Source organism: Piliocolobus tephrosceles, chromosome 16 (genome assembly GCF_002776525.5).
Source record: "Piliocolobus tephrosceles isolate RC106 chromosome 16, ASM277652v3, whole genome shotgun sequence".
NCBI classification, from domain to species: domain Eukaryota; kingdom Metazoa; phylum Chordata; class Mammalia; order Primates; family Cercopithecidae; genus Piliocolobus; species Piliocolobus tephrosceles.
The window spans coordinates 69015790-69041131 of NC_045449.1; the positions used below are offsets into that span (position 1 = coordinate 69015790).

General features: G+C 43.3%; 1 protein-coding gene across 2 annotated transcripts in view; it reads right to left on the minus strand.

Moving 5' to 3' along the window:
* GRB2 (growth factor receptor bound protein 2) overlaps nucleotides 1-25342 on the minus strand; it is an 86795-nt gene that overhangs the window by 56205 nt on the left and 5248 nt on the right. For both annotated transcript variants that reach the window (XM_023211827.1, XM_026456804.1), the window contains exon 2: nucleotides 16150-16364. In XM_023211827.1, the coding sequence (XP_023067595.1) occupies nucleotides 16150-16227 (78 nt within the window). In that variant the 5' untranslated portion in view covers nucleotides 16228-16364. The remainder of the gene's footprint in view (nucleotides 1-16149; nucleotides 16365-25342) is intronic.

Sequence of the window (25342 nt, forward strand, 5' to 3'; positions counted from 1 at the left end):
AGAGCAAGCAAGACTCTTGTCTCCAAAAAAAAAAAAAAAAGATTAGCCGAAGCATGAACTTCTATTGACTGTCTTGCACATAGACATTTTTAGCCTGTATGATATAATCTGTAACCAACGATTATAATTTACATATTTACTATCCAATGAAAATAAGACAACTCTGGTCTCAGGAGTACCCTCCCTTCTTTCAAACTTTCCTAAAAACCTTTCACAGGCCAGGCAAGGTGGCTCACACCTGTAATCTGTAATCCCAGCACTTTGGGAGGCCAAGGTGAGAGGATGGCTTGAGTCCAGAAGTTTGAGACAAGCCTGGGCAACATAATGAGACTCCATCCCTACAAAAAAAAAAAAAGAGTTGGGCATGGGGGTGGACACCTGTAGTTCCAGAGACTAGGGTGGGAAGGTCAACTAGCCTGGAATGTTGGGGCTGTACTGAGCCATGACTGTACCACTGCACTCCAGCCTGGGTAACAGAGCCAGATCCTGTCTCAAAAACATAAAACAGACCTTCACAGCTGGGCCCAGTGACTCACATCTATAATCTCAGCTCCTCGGGAGGCTGAGGTGGGAGAATCACTCAAGACCAGCCTGGGAAACATAGTGACCCCCTCTACTAAAAAAAATAAATAAATAAAAGTTACAGTTTTCAATATAAATACAGGGTGTGGTGGTGCACATCTGTAGTCCCAGCTACTCAGGAGGCTGAAGTGAGACAATCACCTGAGCCCAGGAGTTCGAGGCTGCAATGAGCTATGGTGGGGCCACTGCACTTCAGTCTGGGGTGACAGAACGAGACCCCATTTCTATTACAAAAAGCGGTTCATGCCTGCAATCCCAACATTTTGGGAGGTCAAGGCAGGAGGACTGCTTGAGGCCATGAGTTCGAGACCCGCCTGGGCAACATGGCGGGATCTTATTTCTACAAAATACAAAAAGTTAGCTGGGCATGGTGGTGCTCACCTGTTATCCCAGCTATTCGGGAGGCTGAGGTAGGTGAACTGCTTGAGCCTAGGAAGTTGAGGCTGCACTCCAGCCCAGGCAACAGAGCAAGACCCTGTCTCAAAAAAAAGGCTGGATGTGGTGGCTCACACCTGTAATCCCAGTACTTTGGGAGGCTGAGGCAGGTGGATCACTTGAGGTCTGGAGTTACAGACCAGCCCGGCCAACACGGCGAAACTCTGTCTCTACTAAAAGTACAAAAATTAGCCGAGTGTGATGGCACCCGCCTGTAGTCCCAGCTACTAGGGAGGCTGAGGTGGGAGAACTGCTTGAACCTGGGAGGCGGAGGTTGCAGTGAGCCAAGATCACGCCACTACACTCTAGCCTGGACGAGAGACCAAGACTCTAAAAAAGGAAACAACCTACGAAGAAACAAACAGCAAAACAAAAAAAAATCTTTCACCTTGGGACAGACTTCAGAACAATCCCCAAGTCTGCTGGTGTGTCTTCCCACGTCGATTCTCATTTGCCAGGCCTTCCAATAAAACCTTTATGAAATCATTTCTGCCTCAACAGCCTTAGTTTCAGTTGACAATATAAAACCCAAACCTGGGCCAGGTGCAGTGGCTCACGCCTGTAATTTCAGCACTTTGGGAGGCAGAGGTGGGGGGGGGATCACCTGCAGTCAGGAGTTTAGGCCAGCCTGGCCAACATGATGAAACACCATCTCTACTAAAAGTACAAAAATTAGTTGAGCGTGATGGTGGGCACCTGTAATCCCAGCTACTTGGGAGGCTGAGGTAGGAGAATCCAAGGAGGGCAGAGGTTGTAGTGAGCCGAGATTTAACCACTGCATTCTAGCCTCAACAACAGAGTGAGACTGTCTCAAACAAACAAACACCCAAACCCAAAAGCAAGTTATACAAGAATAATTTTTAATGAGGTCACCTGAGGATATGCAGGTGAGAGGCATGTCCTTTTTGCCAGGCCTTTAATACCTAACAGAGAAGGGATGAAGTGAGAGAAAAATACAGAAATTGCACACGTGAACATACAACACTAAAAAATTCATAGCTAAACATGAAAATTACTACTAAGAACTTTAAAGATAACAACTGTTCAGGTGGGTGTAATTCTATTACAAGCTTAAAGAAGGCAGATTACAGGCCTCTGAGCAGATAGTGTGACTTTCTCCAAGTTTACGAACAACTAAAGTATTAGTTCTTCTAATACTTTCGGTTCACAATCTATTCTGACTTAGCTTTAATACGATTTTCTTTTTTTTTTTTTTTTTTTTTTTTGAGGCAGAGTCTCGCTGTCTCCCAGGCTGCAGTGCAGTGGCGCGATCTTGGCTCACTGCAAGCTCCGCCTTCCGGGTTCCCGCCATTCTCCTTCTCCTGCCTCAGCCTCCCGAATAGCTGGGACTACAGGTGCCCGCCACCACGCACGACTAATTTTTTTTTTTTGTATTTTTAGTAGAGACGGGGTTTCACCATGTTAGCCAGGATGGTCTTGATCTCCTGACCTTGGGATCCACCTGCTTTGGCCTCCCAGAGTGCTGCGATTGCAGGTGTGAGCCACCGCACCCGGCTAAGTCTTAATCATTGTATCCTCTCTAAGAGCCTGGTACAGAAATCCTCTGAGCTACTGCCATTTTCTAAAGAGGTACACTTTAACAGAAATGCCATTCTTCTCTCCAAAGATGAAGTACCTGCTTACTTTCATTATAAAATTCTGAATATGGTTTCATTGTTATGCTTTATTGTACCAAGGAACTGCAATAAAAGTAACTACAGCTATATGCATTAAGTGTTTTTTCTGAAAGGTTACAGAAAACCTGAATAGTGATTTTCTTTGGGAAGAAGGTTTATCATATAAATTTTCTAATGATGAGTGAGACATTTATTTATTTGCTTATTTAATTTCAAAATTGTTATCTGGGCATCAGGAGGGAATTATGACCTAATTTCTTTTATGCTTCTTCTACTAAATGAGTCTAATAAAAATTTTAAAAGAATAAAGAAGACATTTGATTTCCATTAAAAAAAAAAAAAAGACAGGTCACACACTGTCACCCAGGCTGGAGTACAGTGGGGCAATACAGTGGGGCAAACATAGCTCACTGTAGTCTCTCCCTCCTGGGCTCAAGCAGTCTTCCCAACTTAGCCTCCCAAGTAGCTGGGACTACAGGCATGCACCACCACACCTGGATAATTTTTTTTGATTTTTAGTACAGACAAGGTCTTGCATGTTGCCCAGGCTGGTCTTGAACTCCTGAGCTCAAGTTGTCCTCCTATTTCAGCCTCCCAAAGTGCCAGGATTACAGGCCACCTCACCTGGTCACTTGATTTCTTAATGAATGATAGATAGCTAAAACCCACTATTAATTTCAGATCTTTGTCTTTTAATTACACTTTTCAAAGTCAAGCATTTTATAAAAGTTGATACATAATAAATAGAATTTTGACTGGGGCTAAAAATGCAGGAAGGACAAGGAAGGAGAAACGGAAACATGAACCTCTGGAAAACTGCAATTTATCTCATTAGTAATTTTAATGCAGTGTGGAGACTGACCTAAATCAAAACTACATACACAAGAAAGCATATAACATTACTTTCACATCCCATGTGGGGAAAAGATAATTGAGATATAACTAGAAATCTAGACAGCAAGACCAGTTTTAGGGCCAATCTGCTTATTCGTAGAGAAAACAGCTAAACATGTCATGTTTCCAGTTTATCATATTAGATTCTACAAAATTTCTATGTAATAACCTCATATAGTGTGGAAGATGAGGTACTGTCTACACCAAGAAGAGTTTTAGTAGGAAACGAATTTGCTCCATGAAGCTGTGCACAGTGATTTTTTCTTTCCTTGTTAGACAGCAAAACGGCCCTAAAATATTTGTTGACCTGCAAACTGACATCTGGAAAACTACTGAAACTACTGTAGTGTTTTTGTTTTTTACTGCTTTTTCTGATTACAAAACTAATAGCTTGTAATAAAAAAAAAAAAAATCTATTATAGAAATGCACAATACAGAAAGTTAAAGTTCTCCATAATCCCTAATCCAGAGAAAACCAACTATTACCCAACATCACACTCTTCTTTTTTCTTTATATTGTAGTATATGTGAGTGAGGATGTTGCACTAAAAGTTACAATACTTTCTTCTCAAAAGTTCTCAGCAGAGCCTCCTGGCTTAAAGCTAAACATTTGCAACATAAACTAAACAAAGACTGGTTTGTCTGTCTTCCCATCTTGTTTCAAGCATGAGTTAGGATGGATGGTCTCCCTCTAGAAAATATTCATTTAGGTCAAAGACAAATTAAATTATGAATACATGCCAGATTTCTCTGCTATCATAATCACTTATGAATTTAACCTGACAAAGCTATAGAAAAAGGAAATTAACCACCTAAAAAAATAGCATAAAATAAAACATGCGGCCGAAAACCTGTGTCAGGCATTTTACATGCTGAGGGAAAGATGTTTCATCATCTCACAAATCTGGTTAACATAGTCCTATAAAACACTGTCAAACTGGCCGGGTGCGGTGGCTCAAGCCTGTAATCCCAGCACTTTGGGAGGCCGAGACGCGAGACGGGCGGATCACGAGGTCAGGAGATCGAGACCATCCTGGCTAACACAGTGAAACCCCGTCTCTAAAAAAAAATACAAAAAAAAGCTAGCCGGACAAGGTGGTGGGCGCCTGCAGTACCAGCTACTTGGGAGGCTGAGGCAGGAGAATGGCATAAACCTGGGAGGTGGAGCTTGCAGTGAGCTGAGATCCGGCCACTGCACTCCAGCCTGGGCGACAGAGGGAGACTCCGTCTCAACAAAGAAAAAAAAAAAAAGAAAATAAAGATATATGAAATAATGACATGAAATGATCAACATTTCCCAAAACACATACCCCTTTCTTGTTCTCAGTGAATCCTACAGTTTTAGGTCCAAAATACATTTTTTTCACTGCATAACTAAAACTGATGCTCTTGTATTCTTCTTTTCCTTTTTTTTTTGAGATGGAGTCTCGCTCTGTGGCCCAGGCTGGAGTGCAGTGGCCGGATCTCAGCTCACGCAAGCTCCGCCTCCCGGGTTTACGCCATTCCCCTGCCTCAGCCTCCCAAGTAGCTGGGACTACAGACGCCCGCCACCTCGCCCGGCTCATTTTTTGTATTTTTAGTAGAGACAGGGTTTCACCGTGTTAGCCAGGATAGTCTCGATCTCCTGACCTCGTGATCCGTCCATCTTGGCCTCCCAAAGTGCTGGGATTATAGGCTTGAGCCACCGCGCACGGCCGCTCTTGTATTTTTCAAAAGAAAAATGTTACCAAGGGCTTTTGCCATTTTGTTAAACCTAGATTTTAAAAGTCCTGGGTTCCTGTAATCCCAGCACTTTGGGAGGCTGAGGCGGATGGATCACAGTGTCAAGAGATCTAGACCATCCTGGCCAACATGGTGAAACCCCATCTCTACTAAAAATACAAAAGTTAGTTGGGCATGGAGGCACGTGCCTGTAGTCCCAGCTACTCAGGAGGCTGAGGCAGGAAAATCGCTTGAACCCGGGAGGCAGAGGTTGGCTGATCATGTCACTGCACTCCAGCCTGGCAACAGAGTGAGATGCTGTCTCCAAAAAAAAGAAAAAAAAAAAAAAAGTCCTTCAAAAAAAAGGAATAAAAAGTCCATAGTTGAAAATAAAAGCCACTGTTAAAATGAGGAAAAAAACTTTCAAGAGTTTACTGCTAATAATTAATACAGGTTGTATATCCCTTATCTGAAATAAGGGACCAGAGGCATTTCAGAGTTTTCTGGATTTTGGAATATTTGCATTCATATGGGTTCAGCACCCCTAAATCTGAAAATCCAAAATGCTCCAGTAAGCACTTCCTTTGAGTGCCATGTTGGCGCTCAGAAAAGTTTCAGATTTCAGATCTTTGGATTAGGGACACTCAATACGTAGTTCTTTTGATAAAAATGTTAGGACAAAAAGTATAAGAACTACTGCTAGAAACCGGACCAAGGTGGGCTAAACTTTCTAATAAAGAAGGAAATATTAAGCATTATCTATGGCATCCTTAAGATTTTTTTAAGTTGTTTGGGAAAAATACATCTATTCTCACTATTGAGACTAGAGAGAATGTTTACCCATGGCTTCTCATTGAGGGCAGTTAGAGAGAATGAAATCGTCCTTAATATCCTTACAGTAAATAGCATGAGTTTTCCCCAAGGCTGTTTTTTCAAACATTCCTTACTGTTAGCCAACGGCACAATCCCAAAGCTTCGGTAAACTAAAGAAACTTACAAAAGAGGCCCCCAATAAGACACAGTATAGGTATCCATCTATTTGTTATAGATGTGTAAGAACAGAGAAAACCCCTCCAACAATACTGTGCTTTCAGCTGAGCTCTGGGACAGGGTTAGAACAGTTCTGAGTCTGAGGTAATAGCAGATAACCTTTGGCCAGTTTTATGGGTAGAGTCATGTGACTCAATAGTTTCCTGAACCTGGGGTCTGGACTCATCACCTCTTATCAATGTTGTATACCTGAATAGCATTAATAAAACTAAAAGCTAGCAATTACTGTCGACTTCATACTAGTTACTGCTTTAAAAACACCAACATAGGCTGGGCACGTGGCTCACGCCTGTAATCCCAATACTTTGGGAGGCTGAGGCAGGTGGATCACGACGTCAGGAGTTCGAGACCAGCCTGGCCAATATGGTGAAACCCCATCTACTAAAAATACAAAAATTACCTGGGTGTGGTGGCGTACTCCTGTAGTCCCAGCTACTCAGGAGGCTGAGGCAGAAGATTGCTTGAACTCAGGAGGCAGAGGTTGCAGTGAGCCAGGATAGCGCCACTGCACTACAGCCTGGGTGACAGAGCCGAGACTCCTTCCCAAAAAGAAAACAACAAAAAACACCAACATATTGGCTCTTTTAATATTCACTATGACCCCAGGAAGGTAGGTGACTACTGTTCCTATTTTGCAGATGTCAGAAACAAAACACAAAGCCATCCCGTAAACTGCCCAAGTAAATTGCCCAACATCGCAATGCCAGATCTGCCTGTGACAGAGCTGGGATTCCTAGCAGGCAGGTCTCGCGCCTAGCCAGTATTCTTTACAATACTTCAGATGTCTCTCATTCCACATCCAGAAGGAGGTAAAATTAAGGGAGTAGCTGCCAAAAGGACAAAGGTGTTCCTCAAAAAGTCATTTTGGGTCACTTTTTCAAATGTCTCAAAGTTTTATCATACTGAGCACAGTCACAGTGAACTTTGGCCTAAAAGATTTAAAATCAGGTTAAACCTCAACCCTTAAAAAACAAAACCACTCCTCAGCAGAGCACTTCACCTTCCTAGAATATCCTTCAAGGTAAACTAGATGCAGAATGTAAACTGCTTACTATCTGAATGTCACTTTTTTGTTTTAATAAAACTGATAGCTGGGCAGGGTAGCTCACGCCTGTAATCCCAGCACTTTGGGAGGCCGAGGCGGGTGGATCACCTGAGGTCGGGAGTTTGAGACCAGCCTGGCCAACATGGTAAAACCCCATCTCTACTAAAAGTACAAAAAATTGGCCAGGTGTGGTGGCGTGTGCCTGTAATCCCAGCTACTCAAGAGGCTGAGGAAGGAGAATCGCTTGAACCCAGGAGGTGGAGGCTGCAGTGAGCTGAGATCGCGCCACTGTACTCCAGCCTGGGCAAGAGACTCTTGCATCAAAATAACATAAAATAAAACAAATAATAAAACTGATATATATGTTAAGTAATTCAAAAGAGAATAAAGAGTAAAAATCACCTGAAATTCAGTTACTTCTTGGGAGACCATTCAGAATGAGATCTACGTATATAATAAACAAAGAGGAAAAGACAGCAATTTTTCCTAAATGGCCTCTCTCTCTAGTTTGACCTCATTTGTGTACAGAAAGGCTTTATTTATAGAGGCCGGGTGCAGTAGCTCATATCAGTAATCCCAGCACTTTGGGAGGCAGGCCGATCGCTTGAGCCCAGGAGTTTGAGACCAGCCTGGGCAACACAGTGAGACCTCCTGGCTCTACCAAAAAAAAAAAAAAAAAAAAAGCACACAAACAAAAAATTTAAATTATCCAGGTGTGGTAGTGCACACCTGTACACCTGTAGTCCCACCTATTCAGGAGGCTGAGGTAGGAGGATTCCTTGAGCCCGAGAGGCTGAGGATGCAGTGAGTCAAGATCATGCCACTGCATCCCAGCCTGGGTGACAGAGCAAGACTCTGTTTCAAAAATGAAAATAAGACCAGCCGTGGTGGCTCACACCTGTAATCCCAGCACTTTGGGAGGCTAAGGCAGGCAGATCACCTGAGGTCAGGAGTTTGAAACCACCCTGGCCAACATGGTGAAACCTTGCCTCTACTAAAAATACAAAAATTAGCTGGGCATGGTGGCAGATGCTTGTAATCCCAACTACTCAGGAGGCTGAGGCAGGAGAATCACTTGAACCACAGAGGCGGAGGTTGCAGTGAGCTGAGATTGTGCCATTGCACTCCAGCCTGAGCAACAAGAGTGAAACTCCGTCTCAAAAATAAAAAAAAATAAAAAAATAAAAAATAAAAGAAAGAAAGAACATAAAATTAGGACTAAAACAGACTGGATCTGAATCCTAACTTGTGAATTTGGGCAAACTATTCAATCTAAGCCTCAGATTTTTTGTCAGTAAAATGAGGATAACAGCATCTGCCTTTACAGGATTTGTGTGAGATTAAAAGAGAAGGGAAGTTGAATACTTAGCTTAGTGCAAGGGCAGGCTAAGTATTTAATATGTTAGTTATATTATTACTTATTAAAACAGGATCCATTTAAACATTTCTCTGTGCAAGTATAGGTATTGTTCTGTGTTGATATAGATCAACGTTAACACCTTCATGGTATTCCACTTAATAGGTGCCATTATCTACTTTTGTAAACCCCACTAATTGGTTTTGTTTTTTGGCTAGTATGGCAATTTCATCAACTGGAAGGCGCATGCCACTTTTATGTGTCTTAACATCTCTTAAATGCATCTTACAATTGATAGTATTGGCAGAAAAAATTTTTTCTAGGTGGCATATAGATAATTGAAATAAACATCCTTATGTCTTCATCTTTAAAACACTTGTTTAAGAGTTTCTTAGAATAAATTTTTCTTTTTTTTTGGATACTGTAGCCCAGTCTGGAGTAAAGTGGCATGATCTTGGCTCACTGCAACCTCTGCCTCCTGAGTTCAAGCGATTCTCATGCCTCAGCCTCCTGACTAGCTGGGACTAGAGGCAAACATCACCACGCCCGGCTAATTTTTTTATTTTTAGTAGAGATGGGATTTCACCATGTTGGCCGGGCTGGTCTCAAACTCTGACCTCAAGTGATCTGCCCTCTTTGGCCTCCCAAAGTGCTGGGATTATAGGCATGAGCCACTGTGCTCGGCCTCAGAACAAATTCTTAAAATTATAATTGCTGGATCATTTTATGTTCTGATACCTACTACCAAGCCACCAGTGAGAAAGACAATATTGGTAAAAATCTCTAGAGACATGGGATGGTGGTACCCATTTCTTCACACTGCAGTCAACAGAGGATGGGGTCAATCTTTGTCATATCTGGTAATCTGACATACAAAATGACAAACTTAGTCTAGACAGGAAGTCCAATAAATCACTCATGGAAGCAATGCCGGGCAGTTGAACAAAGCAAGACTACTGATACCCTAACCTTTCTGGTTTGCTAACACGGGGACAGTTAAGAGGGGTATCCATGTGTTGTGATGGGTACACCACAGCAAGTTCTAAGATCAGACTCCATCTCTGTCACTTGCTAGATGTGTGAATCTGAGCAAGTTTCTTAAGCTTTGAGCCTGTTTCTGCACCCATAAAATGGGGTTAAGAATGCCAATCTCGCCCAGCATGGTGACTCAAGCCTGTAATCCTAGCCAAGGCGGGTGGATCTTTTGAGGTTAGGAGTTTGAGACCAACCTGGCCAACATGGTGAAACCCATCTCTACTAAAAGTACAAAAATTAGCAGGGTGTGGTAGCACACACCTGTAGTCCCAGCTATAGGCTGAGGTGGGAGGATTGCTTGGGCCTGGGAGACAGAGGTTGCAGTGAGCTATGACGGCACCACTGCATTCTAGCCTTGGTGACAGAGGGAGACTGTCTTAAAAAAAAAAAAAAAAGCCAATCTTTCAGCACTCAAGATTAGGAATAACCTATAACTTAGCAGGCCGGGCCTGGTGGCTCACACCTGTAATCCCAGCACTTTGGGAGGCCAAGGCGGGTGGATCATTTGAGGTCAGGAGTTTAAGACCAGCCTGGCCAACACTGTGAAACCACATCTCTACTAAAAATACAAAAAATTAGCCAGGTGTGGTAGCAGGCGCCTATAATCCCACCTACTCAGGAGGCTGAGACACGACAATCGTTTGAACCCAGGAGGTGGAGGCTATAGCGAGCCGAGATCGTGCGATTACATTCCAGCCTGGGCGACAGAGCAAGACTTCACCAAAAAAAAAAAAAAAAAACAACCCAACAACTTACTAGCTATTCAACCATATGGTTTAGAGGTGAAACTGAAAGATTCTGAAAGAATACTACATTTCCTTACTCATTTCCTTCTCCAACCAGGGGGAAGAATCCTCTTCAGCCAGTCTCCCAAAAAGAGTCTTATTTATATAGGAACTGAAAGTTCATTCTCAGCACCTATTTGGAAATAGATGATTCAGCTGACAAAATGAATATAATAAAAAGCAAGCAGATTATTTGCTTTAAGAGCACTCAAACAACAAACTGCCCCCTTCCTTTTTTGTGTGTGTGTTTGTTTTTTTGAGATGGAGTCTCTCTCAGTTGCCCAGGCTGGAGCGCAGTGGCACAATCTCAGCTCACTGCAACCTCCACATCCCGGGTTCAAGTGATTCTCCTGCCTTACCCTCCTGAGTAGCTGGGATTACAGGTATGCACCCACACTACCGGGCCCGGCTGTTTTTTGTATTTTTAGTAGAAACAGGGTTTCACCATGTTGGCCAGGCTGGTCTTGAACTCCTGACCTCAAATGATCCATGCGCCTCGGCCTCCCCAAAGTGTTGGGATTCAGGCATGAGTCACCGCGCCTGGCCACAAACTAACCTCCTTGTTAAAGATTAAATGCAATATTCTGGTTCAGTCAACAAGATTGATAAGAATTCTTACCAAAAGGCAAAGGCTGGGTACAATGGCTCACACCTGTAATCCAGCACTTTGGGAGAAAAAATTAATGCTTCTACAGAGTACACTGATACTAGGACTTTAAAATAGTGTGGTGGGGGGGAGGGATTTTTTCTTTTCTTTCTTTTTTTTTTTTAATTTGGAGATGGGGTCTTGCTTTGTTGCCCAGGTTGGGCTCCAACTCCTGGGCTCAAGCCATCTTCCTCTCTCAGCTTCATGAGCAGGTAGGGCCTTCAGGCTTCTACTAGTGTACCTGGTTTTTTATTTAGATTAGGTATTTGAACCCCTGAAATGGGACTCGTGCACTGAAACTCAGGACTTACAACTTGTGAAAACTCTAACCAAGCAAACTAGGGTTTGGCTCTTCACCGATCTTCTCCATTGAGGATCATAATCAAAGGGCATTTCTTTCTTAGGAGACTTACTCAAATGCCCCTATCTGACAGGCAGAAATCCTGTGATTCTTCCTTTCAGTATCTTTCAAACCACTCCCCTCTTTCATTTCCAGTATCCCAGGTTGATACAGATTACTTGACACCATCCAGGCTTGGGATCCCAGGCTTGTCCCCTTGCAATTCTTTACACACAACACAACACTCTTCATCACTAAAAACCTTCCGAGGCTTCTTAAGGACCAGATCAAACTCTTAACTAGGCTTTTCTCACCTTGCTCCAACTCTACCTTATTTTCCACTATGTCAGTCTAGATTCTTATTCAGCCTTCCTATCTCAAACACAACAAGCACAACTTCTGTCTCCCTTGAAATGTGCTCCTTCTCTTAACCTACACGTCTTGTTCTCCTTACAAGGTTCAGTTCAAGTCACAACTCTGCACACACCTGACTGATGTCAGCGCTTGCCAGTCTCATCCTTCCTGAATGACTCTAGCAGTTACAGTGTGCATACCATCAAATACTCCTAAGAATCACTACTACAAATCACTACTAAGAATGACAGTTGTGTGTTCTTGGATAGATCATTTAACTCTATGGGCCACCACTTCCTCATCTGTAAAATAGTAAGTCTAACTTAAGAAATTTCAAAAGATCGTTCCCTTTTCTAAAAAAAATTTTATATACCACCTTGTACAGTTTCACATATTAATCTCAGTTCTCTTGAGACTTTGGAGCTTCTGAAGGGACTAAGAACATCTTAGATTTCTCTCCCAACTCTCAAAGCAACTTATCCCAGTATCTGGCTCAAGAGATGCTTAGTGAGTGTGACACTGAAATAGGCCAGGCAGTGCTACCAAGACAGAGGATGCTTTGAAGAGCTCAATGTGAACTCAAGACCTGTTTTTAAAGTAGTTTAAGAAACTAGTAAAGGCAGTTAGTGCCAGAGAAGGTAGAATACAACTAGATGACCCAGGGCTGGCTCTCCACTAGAGTTGAAGAAAGCAAGAAGCTGGCTCTAGAATGGAATGAGCAGATTTGAGAGCTCAAAATGGTCTCTTAATTCCTATGCAGCATAATTTGAAGTAAGTATACATAAGCCCCTAAATGGCAGCTGCAGCTCCTAGGTAAGCTCATCCAGTTTTATGTGCTCTAGTGTAGACCATTTAGGGGTCGTCGGTGGAGAACCTCCGGGACTGTCTCAAGTCTGCCGTACAATGGTGGGAGGAATTCTAATTTATTCCAACCACACCAGGCCTGAAACCTACAGAGGAAGGGCAATTCCTTCTATTTTACATCTCAGTGTCCTCTCCCTCCCCCAGCCAAGAAAAACACAAGCTTTTATAAGAGAGAGAAACAAAGGCAGACATATTGAACCATTCAACTCTATTTTAGGAAAATGCTTTTATTTTTTCCTCTTTTTCTCAGGACAGTAACAGGTCAATGTGTAGACAGAAAGTAGGGAAGGGGTGTGCTGGAGGAAAGGAGTCATCATTTTTAACTAAAAGTTAACCAGGAACTCCAAGACAGGAGAAGATGTGATCCTTCTGAACTATAGTCAGAGGATGAAGGCTAAGTGCCTTTCTATTTCATTATCTTGAAATGAAACTTATTCAATATCCATATGCACATCTCCTTTATCAAGAGAGGCATGCATATATATGCCTATTTCAATGAAAGTTAAATTGGTCAATGCCATTCCAGCAACTTTTAAAACATGTTTTGGCTTACAATTAATACCCTCAAGACTTACCAAATCAAAGCTATCCAAAGGAAGAATCAAATGAGAAAAACTCTGTTTTTTTAACTAACAGCTTTTAAGAAAGCATGTTCCTCCTCTTCACCCAGCCATTTCACACAGTTATGAGACAAAGGGCAACTACTGTATCGTCACTCTTTTTTTTTCTTTTGGAGTAAAGCCACAACATTACCAACAAACAACTAATGGCCACCGTTCAAAAGCAATAATGGCATTATGACTTCATATCTCGGTTATCTACCAAATTGAAAAGAACCACATATATGTAATTTTCTCTCTCCTCAAAGAAAATCTGAAAGTGAACGTGAATATTCTGATTTACTTTCTCCTCCATAATAAAAATTTCTGAGGGATTGTTAAACAGCATCTTCTTCCCTAATAAAAGGATGGGAGAGAAGGTTTTTACACTTGTTCCTGAGTTTACTAATTTAAGTTAAAGAATTTATAAAATGTGGCTGGGCGCGGTGGCTCAAGCCTGTAATCCCAGCACTTTGGGAGGCCGAGACGGGCGGATCACGAGGTCAGGAGATCGAGACCATCCTGGCAGACAAGGTGAAACCCCGTCTCTACTAAAAAATACAAAAAAACTAGCCGGGCGAGGTGGCGGGCGCCTGTAGTCCCAGCTACTCGGGCGGCTGAGGCAGGAGAATGGCCTGAACCCGGGAGGCGGAGCTTGCAGTGAGCTGAGATCCGGCCACAGCACTCCAGCCTGGGTGACAGAGCGAGACTCCGTCTCAAAAAAAAAAAAAAAAAAAGAATTTATAAAATGTTCATGGTCTAGGTCTAGCATAAACTTCAAAGACAGAAATCAGGGAAAGTTCTTGTTTAAAAATTCTTAAAAAAAGGCTGGGTGCGGTGGCTCACGCCTGTAATCCCAGCACTCTGGGAGGCCGAGGAGGGCAGATCATGAGGTCAGGAGATTGAGACCATCCTGGCTAACACAGTGAAACCCCATCTCCACTAAAAATACAAAAAATTAGCTGGGCGTGGCGGCAGGTGCCTGTAGTCCCAGCTACTCGGGAGGCTGAGGCAGGAAAATGGTGTAAACCTGGGAGGTGAAGCCTGCAGTGAGCCCAGATCTCACCACCGCACTCCAGCCTGGGTGACAGAGCGAGAGTACATTTCAAAAAAAAAAAAAAATTCTTAAAAAGAGACCGCATGTCCCTAGTTTTGTTTTAATTTGTTGCTTCAGTGCTTAATGTGCAATGGGACAGATTTAGAGAAAAATATGAACTACCAGCCTTCTAGGTTCAAGTTTCTAATATAAACTTATGAAATCTAAGTTTATATCACAAACAAAAAATACTGGCCCAAAAGGGTTTTTGTACAGGTTATAAATGGGGGCATGTGAGTAGCCTGTCTTATACCATCACAAGCAGGTTATCTGAGGAAAACAGTAATCACCTACAGAAACATCAAATTTCCTCTCCCATATACCAATGAAAACTGAGCAATTTTGTAGTCTAAGTTAACTTTGCCCTGATCTCTAGCTGGGCATATTTTCTTTAGTCCAAGAAAATAGAAACCTAGAGCTGGTTCCTTCTGCTTCCTGACAATTGAGTGCTGACTTTGAGAATACCCTCGAAAAGCCACAAACACAGCTTTGAAATGAACACACAGACACAGAGTTTTCTTCTCTTTAACGGGCTCTGCAGCATCACCTTCTATGAGGCTCCACTTATGTTTCTAACATTAAGAAATTACTGGGCAGTTAACTTCAGAGTAGAACTCTACGCTTTGGGCAATGAGGGCAAAATAGAGACTATCAATAAGTCCACATAACTTAAAAGTAAAAAAATTGCACGTCCTTTTATAAAGAACCATATTTCTACATCTCCACTTGCTTTCTCTTTATAAAATTCTAAGAATTTCATTCAGGGGTAGTAAACAAATGAGGTAGCAAATTCCAACAATCAGTCTAAGGCTCTGAAGGAAAAATGTCAAAACTTGAGACACAGGAAACACTGAAACATTAAGCTTCAGACTTTCCTCCTTTAAAATTAACATACTCTTTGATAACACTCATCCTCGTTAAAATACATTACACATCCAAAAGGGCAAACTGCTCCAGTCAATTGGGTAAACAACATAATTAACATGTGCTGGGGGAGAGCGAATCCTCATATAAATAGTGGGCCTCAAAATAAGCTGCACACGGTATAGAAGCTGATTTTTAAACTGTCAGCAGGTTTCTTTTCGTGCAATTAGAGTTTAATATGGGGTAATTGCTCAAGTTTCTTTTAAGAAAGTGGAAATCTGACTTGTACAATAGCAGGTTGCACCTTATTATTTCGAACTCCATTTGTTTTTTCACAAAGAATAAAAATACACTGAGGTTCTTTAATGAGTTTTGGTATGCACTTCTAACAACCTCTCTAAATTGGGAAAATTAATTTCTAACCTACCAAAATCATATTCTAGAAAGCAAAATCTTTTGGCTATATAAGACTAACTGAATGCTTTTACATAAATACTTCAAGTCTAGGTCTTTTTAAAAAATGCTATTTTTAAAATAAAACTCTACAGGGCAAATCAATCTACTCATATACTTCCTTTCTACAATCACACTACTTTGACTTTACTTGAAATATTACCAGTATCAACAAACAAATACTTGAAGCATTCACACAAAGGCAGTTAAAGACCACACATCACACCAACTCACTTAAGTCAGATTTAATATTCTACTCAGCATCTATCTCAAGCTCTCCAGATCAAATATGATGGTAAATGTTGAAAGTCTACAATGAAAAACACAGCTTCTTTGTGTGTAATCAGGGTGAAAGAAGGTGAGTGAGCACAAGGAGAGCGATCTCAGCATTGTGCTCGGCATCAGCACTTACCTTGAGGATGTCCCCCCTTTTGAAGCTCAGCTCATCGTCTGCAGTAGCTTTGAAGTCATATTTGGCGATGGCTTCCATTCTGAGCGCTGCTCAGTGCTCAGCAGCCTGAAGCAGGGGGAAGGGAGTCTTCCCTGCTGAAGCAACCCAGCGCTCTGGGCTTAGCCTCGCCTCTCTTCTGGGACTCGCTCCGGCACTCTGGGACACACAATGCCAATCTGAAGCAGGAGAGGGACGATTAAGAGAAGTGGCCAGGATTGAAGTCAACCCCGCCCTGCCAATCGGCCTGCTGTCCCAGCCCCCACGCCCCCTGGCTCGGCCTGGCTCAGCCCTCCTCCCTCCCTTCCAGGCAAGGGCCCCCCCCAACTTCTTCCTCTTTTCAGCCTCAGCCCCCAGGCGACTGACAGGCCTGTCGGCCAATGGCACAGCTGCCTGAGCTATTCCTGAACACACTTCCTCTTCCTTCCCGCTGGGTGTGCACTGTGTGCAGGAACCGGCTGGAGTCCCGCTCAGTCTCCGCCTTTCCTCCTTCACTCCTCACAGGCTCTTCTCCAGCACCAAATACGGTCCACTGAAAGGAAGGCCTCACCCTGGGGATGGCACCTGTCTCTTCTCAGTTAAACAGGCCTGTCTCCCTCCCTTCCCCCCACCTTCCCTTCTGGTCTTCTGAGAATGCTGGCTTCCCTATTCCACAGTCAAGAGCAAGCAAAGCAAGACTCTTTGGTCTCGAGCTGGTGCACTCTTCTCGAAACTAAACCATGGTCTGCTCCCAGGAGAGCAGGAGTAAGTAAACGTACGAACTGCTTTTTCAATCCATTTACTGCTACAAGCACTGGCAGCTTTCCCCCAGCACTCCCATGTTGTGATCGGCAAGTTCAGGTAACCAGAGAAAGATCACAGCTCCGAGCCGCGTACGGTGGAAATAATGGGGATGATGCTCTTGCATTAGGCTCTCTTTCCCCTGCAGATCCCCAGGACTCTGGGGTCCCCACCAGGAATGAAATAAATGACCAAGACTCGGCACTTCAGAAATAGCTCCACATTGTTTCTAACTAACCTAAGGAGCAGAGCTGAAGTCCTAATCTACACTTGAAAGGAATCCCTTTTTCAGAATCTGAGCTGCCAACTATCTTGTTTGGGAAAGAAAGTGCAGGGAGATGGTGCCCAAAGAAGGTTAAAGTGAAGTCTCTCTCTCAGTCACCTTGCATACAGCTTCTTAGAGCAAGCAGAGTGTAAAACTGATACAGGCCGGGCGCGGTGGCTCAAGCCTGTAACCCCAGCACTTTGGGAGGCCGAGACGGGCGGATCACGAGGTCAGGAGATCGAGACCATCCTGGCTAACACGGTGAAACCCCGTCTCTACTAAAAAATACAAAAAACTAGCTGGGCGAGGTGGCGGGCGCCTGTAGTCCCAGCTACTCGGGAGGCTGAGGCAGGAGAATGGCGTAAACCCGGGAGGCGGAGCTTGCAGTGAGCTGAGATCTGGCCACTGCACTCCAGCCTGGGCGACAGAGCGAGACTCCGTCTCAAAAAAAAAAAAAAAAAAAAACTGATACAAACTGCATTTTGCAGGTAAAAGATTCTGTGAGAACCCTGAGATACTGTATCAGGTGATGCTGAACTGGCAGTAGTACAATCACTGGTGTAGCAAAGCGTCTCCAACCATGAATATAGGACACAACCTAGATCTGTGGATAACTAAAGAAAAGTAAAGCCTTGTTCTGGTTAGCTCGGTCACTGTTTTCATACTTGCTAAAAAGCAGAAAACAACAGAACTGGGACAGATTATTTATAGTGACACCTTTCTTGGATAATTACGACCTAGCAGCTTATTTGAGGGGCACAAGTGATTATTATTCCTTTGTTCTAAAGTTGACAATTGGGGCACTAATCAAGCATAGCTGCAAATGGTGAGCTATGTAGGGAAGCCAGTAGGGAATATTAAGTAGTGAGCCAGTAGGGAATATTAAGATTAGACCGAGATAAGTATTATCAAAAAGAAAATAAATCGTCTGATAGTGAGTCCTTCAGTCAAATTCTGAAAGCCAAACATTCTGCTGCAGGTAACTAATAAACCAAATCAATGTTTATTCCTTCAGGCCATACCTAAGATATTCCATGTGGCGCTGCTGGCTCTAACAGGGGAAGAAAGAGTCCCAGCAAATATTAAAAAATGCAGAGGATGATCTGAGAGTATTTATTTTTGTGTATCCTTAAATGCCCTTCACTTACACTCTGTAGTTATTTTGATCAATCTAACCCATGTACATAATTTTAAAAGTCAGAGTTTTAAAAGGCTTATGAAAAAGAGCAGCTCCCTACCAACACCCACAGGCGATCACTCTCAATTTTGTTTTTTGCTTTCTCTTTGTATTTAGAGTACGTTTCTGTTTTTTAATCTTGTAGTCAATGCACACAAAATGGATACAGTACTTCTAAAGAATGTGCTTTTACTGCTTTCTTAGTTTATTCCAGCCATTATCTATTGTCTGCAAAGGGAAGATTTAGTTTCCCCCTGCCCTATACCAATAATATCACATATTCTGGTTTAATCAGTAGTATATCATGAAATACTACTCACTGATAATTTAAATAATGCACTAAAACCAATCATACTTTTTTTTTTTTTTTTTTTTTTGAGCTAGAGTCTGAGATTGCCCAGGCTGGAGTGCAGTGGCATGATCTCGGCTCATTGCAACCTCCACCTCCCAGGTTTAAGCGATCCTCCTACCTTGGCCTGTAGCTGGGACTACAGGCACATGCCAACAAGCCTGGCTACTTTTGACATTTTTAGTAGAGACGGGGTTTCGCCATGTTGGCCAGGCTGGTCTTGAACTCCTGGCGCCTCAAGTGATCCACCCACCTCGGCCCCCCCAGGTGCTGGGATTACAGGCATCAGCGGCTGTGCCTGACCCAATGATACTTTTTTGTACAATCCTTCAATTTTCCCCAGCATTAGTAACTGCTTAGTGTTCTATTTCTTACTTGCCTAGTTCCCTGTGTATCTACTTTTACTTTTTTTCTTTTTTTTTTTGAGACGGGGTCTTGCTCTGTTGTCCAGGCACAAGTGCAGTGGCATGTCATGGCTTACTGCAGCCTTGACCTCCTTGGCTCAAGCAATTCTCACGCCTCAGCTTCCCAAGTAGCTGGACTACAGGTGTGGGCCACTATGCCCGGCTACTTTTTCTACTTTTTGTAGAGATGGGATCTCACTATGTGAGACCAGTCCAGTATAGCTTAGTGTTGAATTTGCATGGTCTTTAGAGGCAGGCCCCTCACACTAACAGCTACAATTTTGGGCAAACTTTTGAAACAAGCTCCGGTTTTCTCATATGTAAAACGAGAATAATATCTACCTTTTAAGACCCAGGCTGGTCTCAAACTCCTGGCCTCAAGCAATCTGCCTGCCTCGGCCTCCCAAAGTGCTGGGGTTACAAGGGAGAGTGAGCCACCATGCCCAGCCCTATGTTTACTTTTAACAAATGCTCCAAAATCTCTCCTACATGCTATCAACATTTTCCTCAGCCTGTTTATTTTAACTGGTCTCTATTGCTGAGACTATGTATCATGATAGGAAAAAAATAAGGAGTTTTATTTTTGAAAAACAGAAATCAGAAACGAAAAGCCCTGTCACTATCAAGGTGCTATGTAGTAAGACCAGCCATAAGCTTCTGTGTCATTCAGGATTTAAGATAGCTGCAATGTTATTCAATAGCAGTACCAAAAAACCAAGACAGTTCTCAATACCTGCTTTCCTACTGCTACTCAACTCATCTGCTGAAAGCTTAAAAAGAATAACCTTCTTGAAAATCGTGTTTTGAGTAACTATTGCTTTGTGAGATGCAGAGCTTGAAAGAAAATTAAATCCCTACTTCCAAGGCTGTGCTGAGTTAAAAAACCGAAAACTCGAAGAGGAAAGCTTATTAGGTTATCCACCCAAAACAGCGTATTCGCTAAAGGAATTCCAAAGGGTGTGTTTCAGTAAAGACAGAAAAAAATTCTAACACATACACAACACTAATTACTAAAAGGAAGAAATCTGAAAGCAGGCACAATGTATAATGATTTTAACAGAGTAGATGTTGCTGTTCATTTCCCAAGAAAATGGGGTGTAGTGTACTAAACACTGAAGCCTAATGAGAGTAACCTCAAAACTGTTACCAGACCATCCCAAGCAGTGAATTTTAAGAAGGGTAAGTACAGCTTTAATCATTCATTTCAAACAATATCAACTTTTTCCAAAAAACTACTATCCTAAAAGTATTTGTAAGTTTTTCTTTCTTCCATTTAACTCTCTTCTTCCCCAAATGCACAGAAAATAAAATACATGACCCCAGTCCAGTATAGCTTAGTGTTGCATCTTCATGGTGTCTAGAGGCAGACCCCTCACACTTACAGCTACAATTTTGGGCAACGTTGTGAAACAAGTTCCAGTTTTCTCATCCGTAGAATGAGAATAATATCTACCATATAAGAGCCACTGATGATTAGACAACATAGATAATATACATTAAATGCTTTGGATAGAGCCTGACGTGTAATAATGACTCAAAATAAATTTATTTTTATTTATTTTTTTGAGACAGCATCTAGCTCTGTCGCCCAGGCTGGAATGCAGTGTCACGATCTCAGCTCACTGCAACCTCTGCCTCCCAGGCTCAAGCAATTCTCCTGCCTCAGCCTTCCAAGTAGCTGGGACTACAGGTGTGCACCACCATGCCTGGCTAATTTTTGTATTTTTAGTAGAGATTGGGTTTCGCCATGTTGGCCAGGCTGGTCTCAAACTCCCACCTCAGCCTCCCAAAGTGCTGGGATTACAGGCATGAGCCACTGCGCCCAGCCTTCAAAAGAAATTTAAAATGTTACTCTATTTAAAACATATGAAAAGAAATGCAAATTAAAACAGAGTTCTTTCATATACTAATTGGCAAATTTTAAAAAGATTTATAATATCCAACCTGCAATACTTTGAGTAAACAGACTTTTATTTATTTTTTCAGACAGGGTCTCACTCTGCAGCAAAGGCTGGAGTGCAGTGGTGTGATCTTGGCTCACTGCAACCTCCACCTCCTGGGCTCAAGGAATCCTCCCACCTCAACCTCCTTAGTGGGGACTACAGACACCAGCCACCACACCCTGCTCTTTTTTTTTTTGTAGAGACAGGGTCTCCCTATGCTGCCCAGGCTGGTCTCAAACTCCTAAGTTCAACAAATCTGCCTGCCTTGGCCTCCCAAAGTGCTGGGATTACAGGTATGAGCCACCACACCAGGCATAGACTTTTTACACTACCAGGTGTCCATTCATTCAACATTTTGAGAAGTTACTGACAATGTGGCCTGGTGTTACATTATAACAATAAAATTACCACAGAACCCATACTACAGCAAGGAATTAATGAGCTCAGCTCGATCTTTTTGGTGAGTTATTTGGTAATCTATTGACAATTTTTATTTATTTTTATTTATTTCTTTTTCAGAGACACAGTCTTTTTTTTTTTTTTTTTTTTTTTTTTTTTTTTGAGGCGGAGTCTCGCTCTGTCGCCCGGACTGGAGTGCAGTGGCCGGATCTCAGCTCACTGCAAGCTCTGCCTCCCGGGTTTACGCCATTCTCCTGCCTCAGCCTCCGGAGTAGCTGGGACTACAGGCGCCCGCCACCTCGCCCGGCTAGTTTTTGTATTTTTAGTAGAGACGGGGTTTCACCGTGTTAGCCAGGATGGTCTCGATCTCCTGACCTTGTGATCCGCCCGTCTCGGCCTCCCAAAGTGCTGGGATTACAGGCTTGAGCCACCGCGCCCGGCCGACACAGTCTTGCTCTATCCCCCAGGCTGGAGTTCAGTGGTGTGATCTCTACTCATTGCAACCTCCACATCCTGGGTTCAAGCGATTCTCCTGCCACAGCCTCCCAAGTAGCTGGGATTACAAGTGCCTGCAACCGTGACCAGCTAATTTTTGTATTTTTAGTAGAGACAGGGTTTTGCCATGTTGCCCAGGCTGGTCTTGAACTCCTGACCTCAGGTGATCCGCCCATCTCACCCTCCCAAAGTGCTCAGATTACAGGCATGAGCCACTGTGCCCGGCCTATTTACTTATATTATTTGAGACAGAGTCTCGCTCTACTGCCCAGGCTGAAGTGCAATGGTACAATCATGGCTCATTTCAGCCTCAAACTCCTTGGCTCAAGCCATCCTCCTGCCTTAGCCTCCCAAGTAGCTGGGACTACAGGTGCACACCACCATGCCTGGCTAATTTTTTTTTTTTTTTGGTAGTGACCGGGTCTCACCATGTTGCCCAAGCTGATCTCAAACTCCTGGCCTCAAGTGATCCTCCCCATCTCAGCCTCCCCAAGTGCTGGGATTCCAGGTGTGAGCCACCACACCTGGCCTTGACAATTTTTTCTTTTTTTTTCTTTTGGAGACAGAGTCTCGCTTTGTCACCCAGACTGGAATGCAGTGGCGTGATCTTGGCTCACCGCAACCTCCATCTCCCAGGGTCAAGCCATTCTCCTGCCTCAGCCTCCTGAGTAGCTGGGATTACAGGCCCCCACCACCACAACTGGCTCACTTTTGTATTTTTAGTAGAGACGGGGTTTCACCGTGTTAGCCAGGATGGTCTTGATCTCCTGACCTCGTGATCTGCCCGCCTCAGCCTCCCAAAGTGCTGGGATTACAGGCATGAGCCACCGTGCCCAGCCCTAACCAACAATTTTGAAATATTCATATATACCCTTTTTTTTGAGACAGGGTCTTGCTGTCACCCAGTCTGGAGTGTGGTGGGTGCTATCTTGGCTCACTGCAGCCTTGACCTCCCAGGCTCACGCCATCCTCCCACCTCAGCTTCCCAAGGAGCTGGGACTACAGGTGTGTGCCACCACACCTGGCTAATTTTTGTAAATACATACTCCTTTTTTTGAGATGGAATCTTGCTCTGTCACCCAGGCTGGAGTGCCACGGCACAATCTCAGCTCACTGCAATCTCTGCCTCCTGAGTTCCAGCAATTCCCCTGCCTCAGCCTCCCAAGTAGTTAGGACTGTAGGCGTACACCACCATGCCCGGCTAATTTTTGTATTGTTAGTAGAGACAGGCTTCCGCTATGTTGGCTAGGCTGAACTCGAACTCCTGACTTCAGGTGATCCACTGGCCTTGGCCTCTCAAAGTGCTGGGATTACACGTATACCACCATACTCGGCCTCATGCTCCCTTTTTTCTTTTGAGACAGAGTCTCACTCTGTTGCCCAGGCTGGAATGCAGTGGCATGATCTCGTCTCACTGCAACCTCCGCCTCCTGGGTTCAAGCGTTCTCCTGCCTCAGCCTCCCAAGTAGATGGGATTCCAGGTGTGTCACCACCACATAATTTTTGTATTTTCTTTTTTTGTGTGTGCATGTATGTGTTTTTAATGTTTGTATTTTCAAATAGAGATGGGGTTTCACCATGTTGGCCAGGCTGGTCTCCAACTCGAAGTGATCCGCCCACCTCAGCCTCCCAAAGTTCTGGGGTGACAGGCACGAACCACTGTGCCCGACCAATACATATTCTTGACTAAGCAATTCCACTTCCCAGATTTATCTCACTGAAACAATGAGACAAAACACAATGTGCAACATACACATATACACACACACCCTTGATCAATATCCATGAACTTGCGTATGGAGTATTTACATAAACACCAGGATATGGTATCAATTTTGGTTTTTTTTTTTTTTTTTTGAGACTGGAGTCTTGCTCTGTCGCCCAGGCTAGAGTGCAGTGGTGTGATCTCTACTCAAAGCAACCTCCACCTCCTGGGTTCAAGCCATTCTCCTCAAATTTTTAAAGCTGCAGAAAAATTATAGTTTATCCTATTTCTGTAAGGCAAAATAATATATCAGTATGTGCTTAAAAAAAAAGGCTAACAATGCTTATCTCTGCAAGATCACAGAACACTTTTACTTTCTGCATGATACACCTCAATTGTATTTTCATTATTCTTACAATAGGCATATGTTACTTCTGTAGTTAGAACACAAACCAAAAAGTTTACTGACGCTCTGGAGTTAGACTTGGATTCAAATGTTACTTTTCCACTTACTAATGAGGGGACACTGGAGAAATAACTTATATTCTGTAATCCTTAGTATCCCTCAACTGGAAAATGGGAATAATAGCAGCAACTATCTTATAAAGTCATTTTGATAATTAAAAGAGATAATGATTGTAAACTGCTTGGCAGAAGTCTCTGGCTCTCTCCAAAAGACAGAGCTAACTAATTATCCACTATAGTGTGGGCTGTGATGATTTTATTATTATAATCTAGTATAAGCCAGAGACTTTAACTAGTATTTTCAGTCTAGTTTATATTATATTCAGTACTAGTTAATACTAGTATTAACTAGTATTTTCAAATACTAGCCCACATGTTCTAAAGTAAATCTGGAGCTTCCATCTGCATAGGCAGATATCCTGATGAAACCATCATAAATTGAAAATATCGCCAGGCGCGGTGGCTCAAGCCTGTAATCCCAGCACTTTGGGAGGCCGAGATGAGCGAAACACAAGGTCAGGAGATCGAGACCATCCTGGCTAACACGGTGAAACCCCGTCTCTACTAAAAAATACAAAAAACTAGCCAGGCAAGATGGCGGGCGCCTACAGTCCCAGCTACTTGGGAAGCTAAGGCAGGAGAATGGCGTAAACCCGGCAGGCGGAACTTGCAGTGAGCCTAGATCCGGCCACTGCACTCCAGCCTGGGCGACAGAGCCAGACTTCGTCTCAAAAAAAAAAAAGAAAGAAAACAAAATATCGTTAACACTGAAAATGCATTTTAATACACCTTATCTATCAAACACCATAGCTTAGCCTAGCCTACCTTACCTTAAATGTGCTCCAAGGCCGGGTGCGGTGGCTCAAGCCTGTAATCCTAGCACTTTGGGAGGCCAAGACGGGCGGATCACGAGGTCAGGAGATCGAGACCATCCTGGCTAACACGGTGAAACCCCGTCTCTACTAAAAAATACAAAAAACTAGCCGGGCAAGATGGCGGGCGCCTATAGTCCCAGCTACTTGGGAAGCTAAAGCTGGAGAATGGCGTAAACCCGGCAGGCGGAGCTTGCAGTGAGCCTAGATCCGGCCACTGCACTCCAGCCTGGGCGACAGAGCGAGACTTCGTCTCAAAAAAAAAAAAGAAAGAAAACAAAATATCGTTAACACTGAAAATGC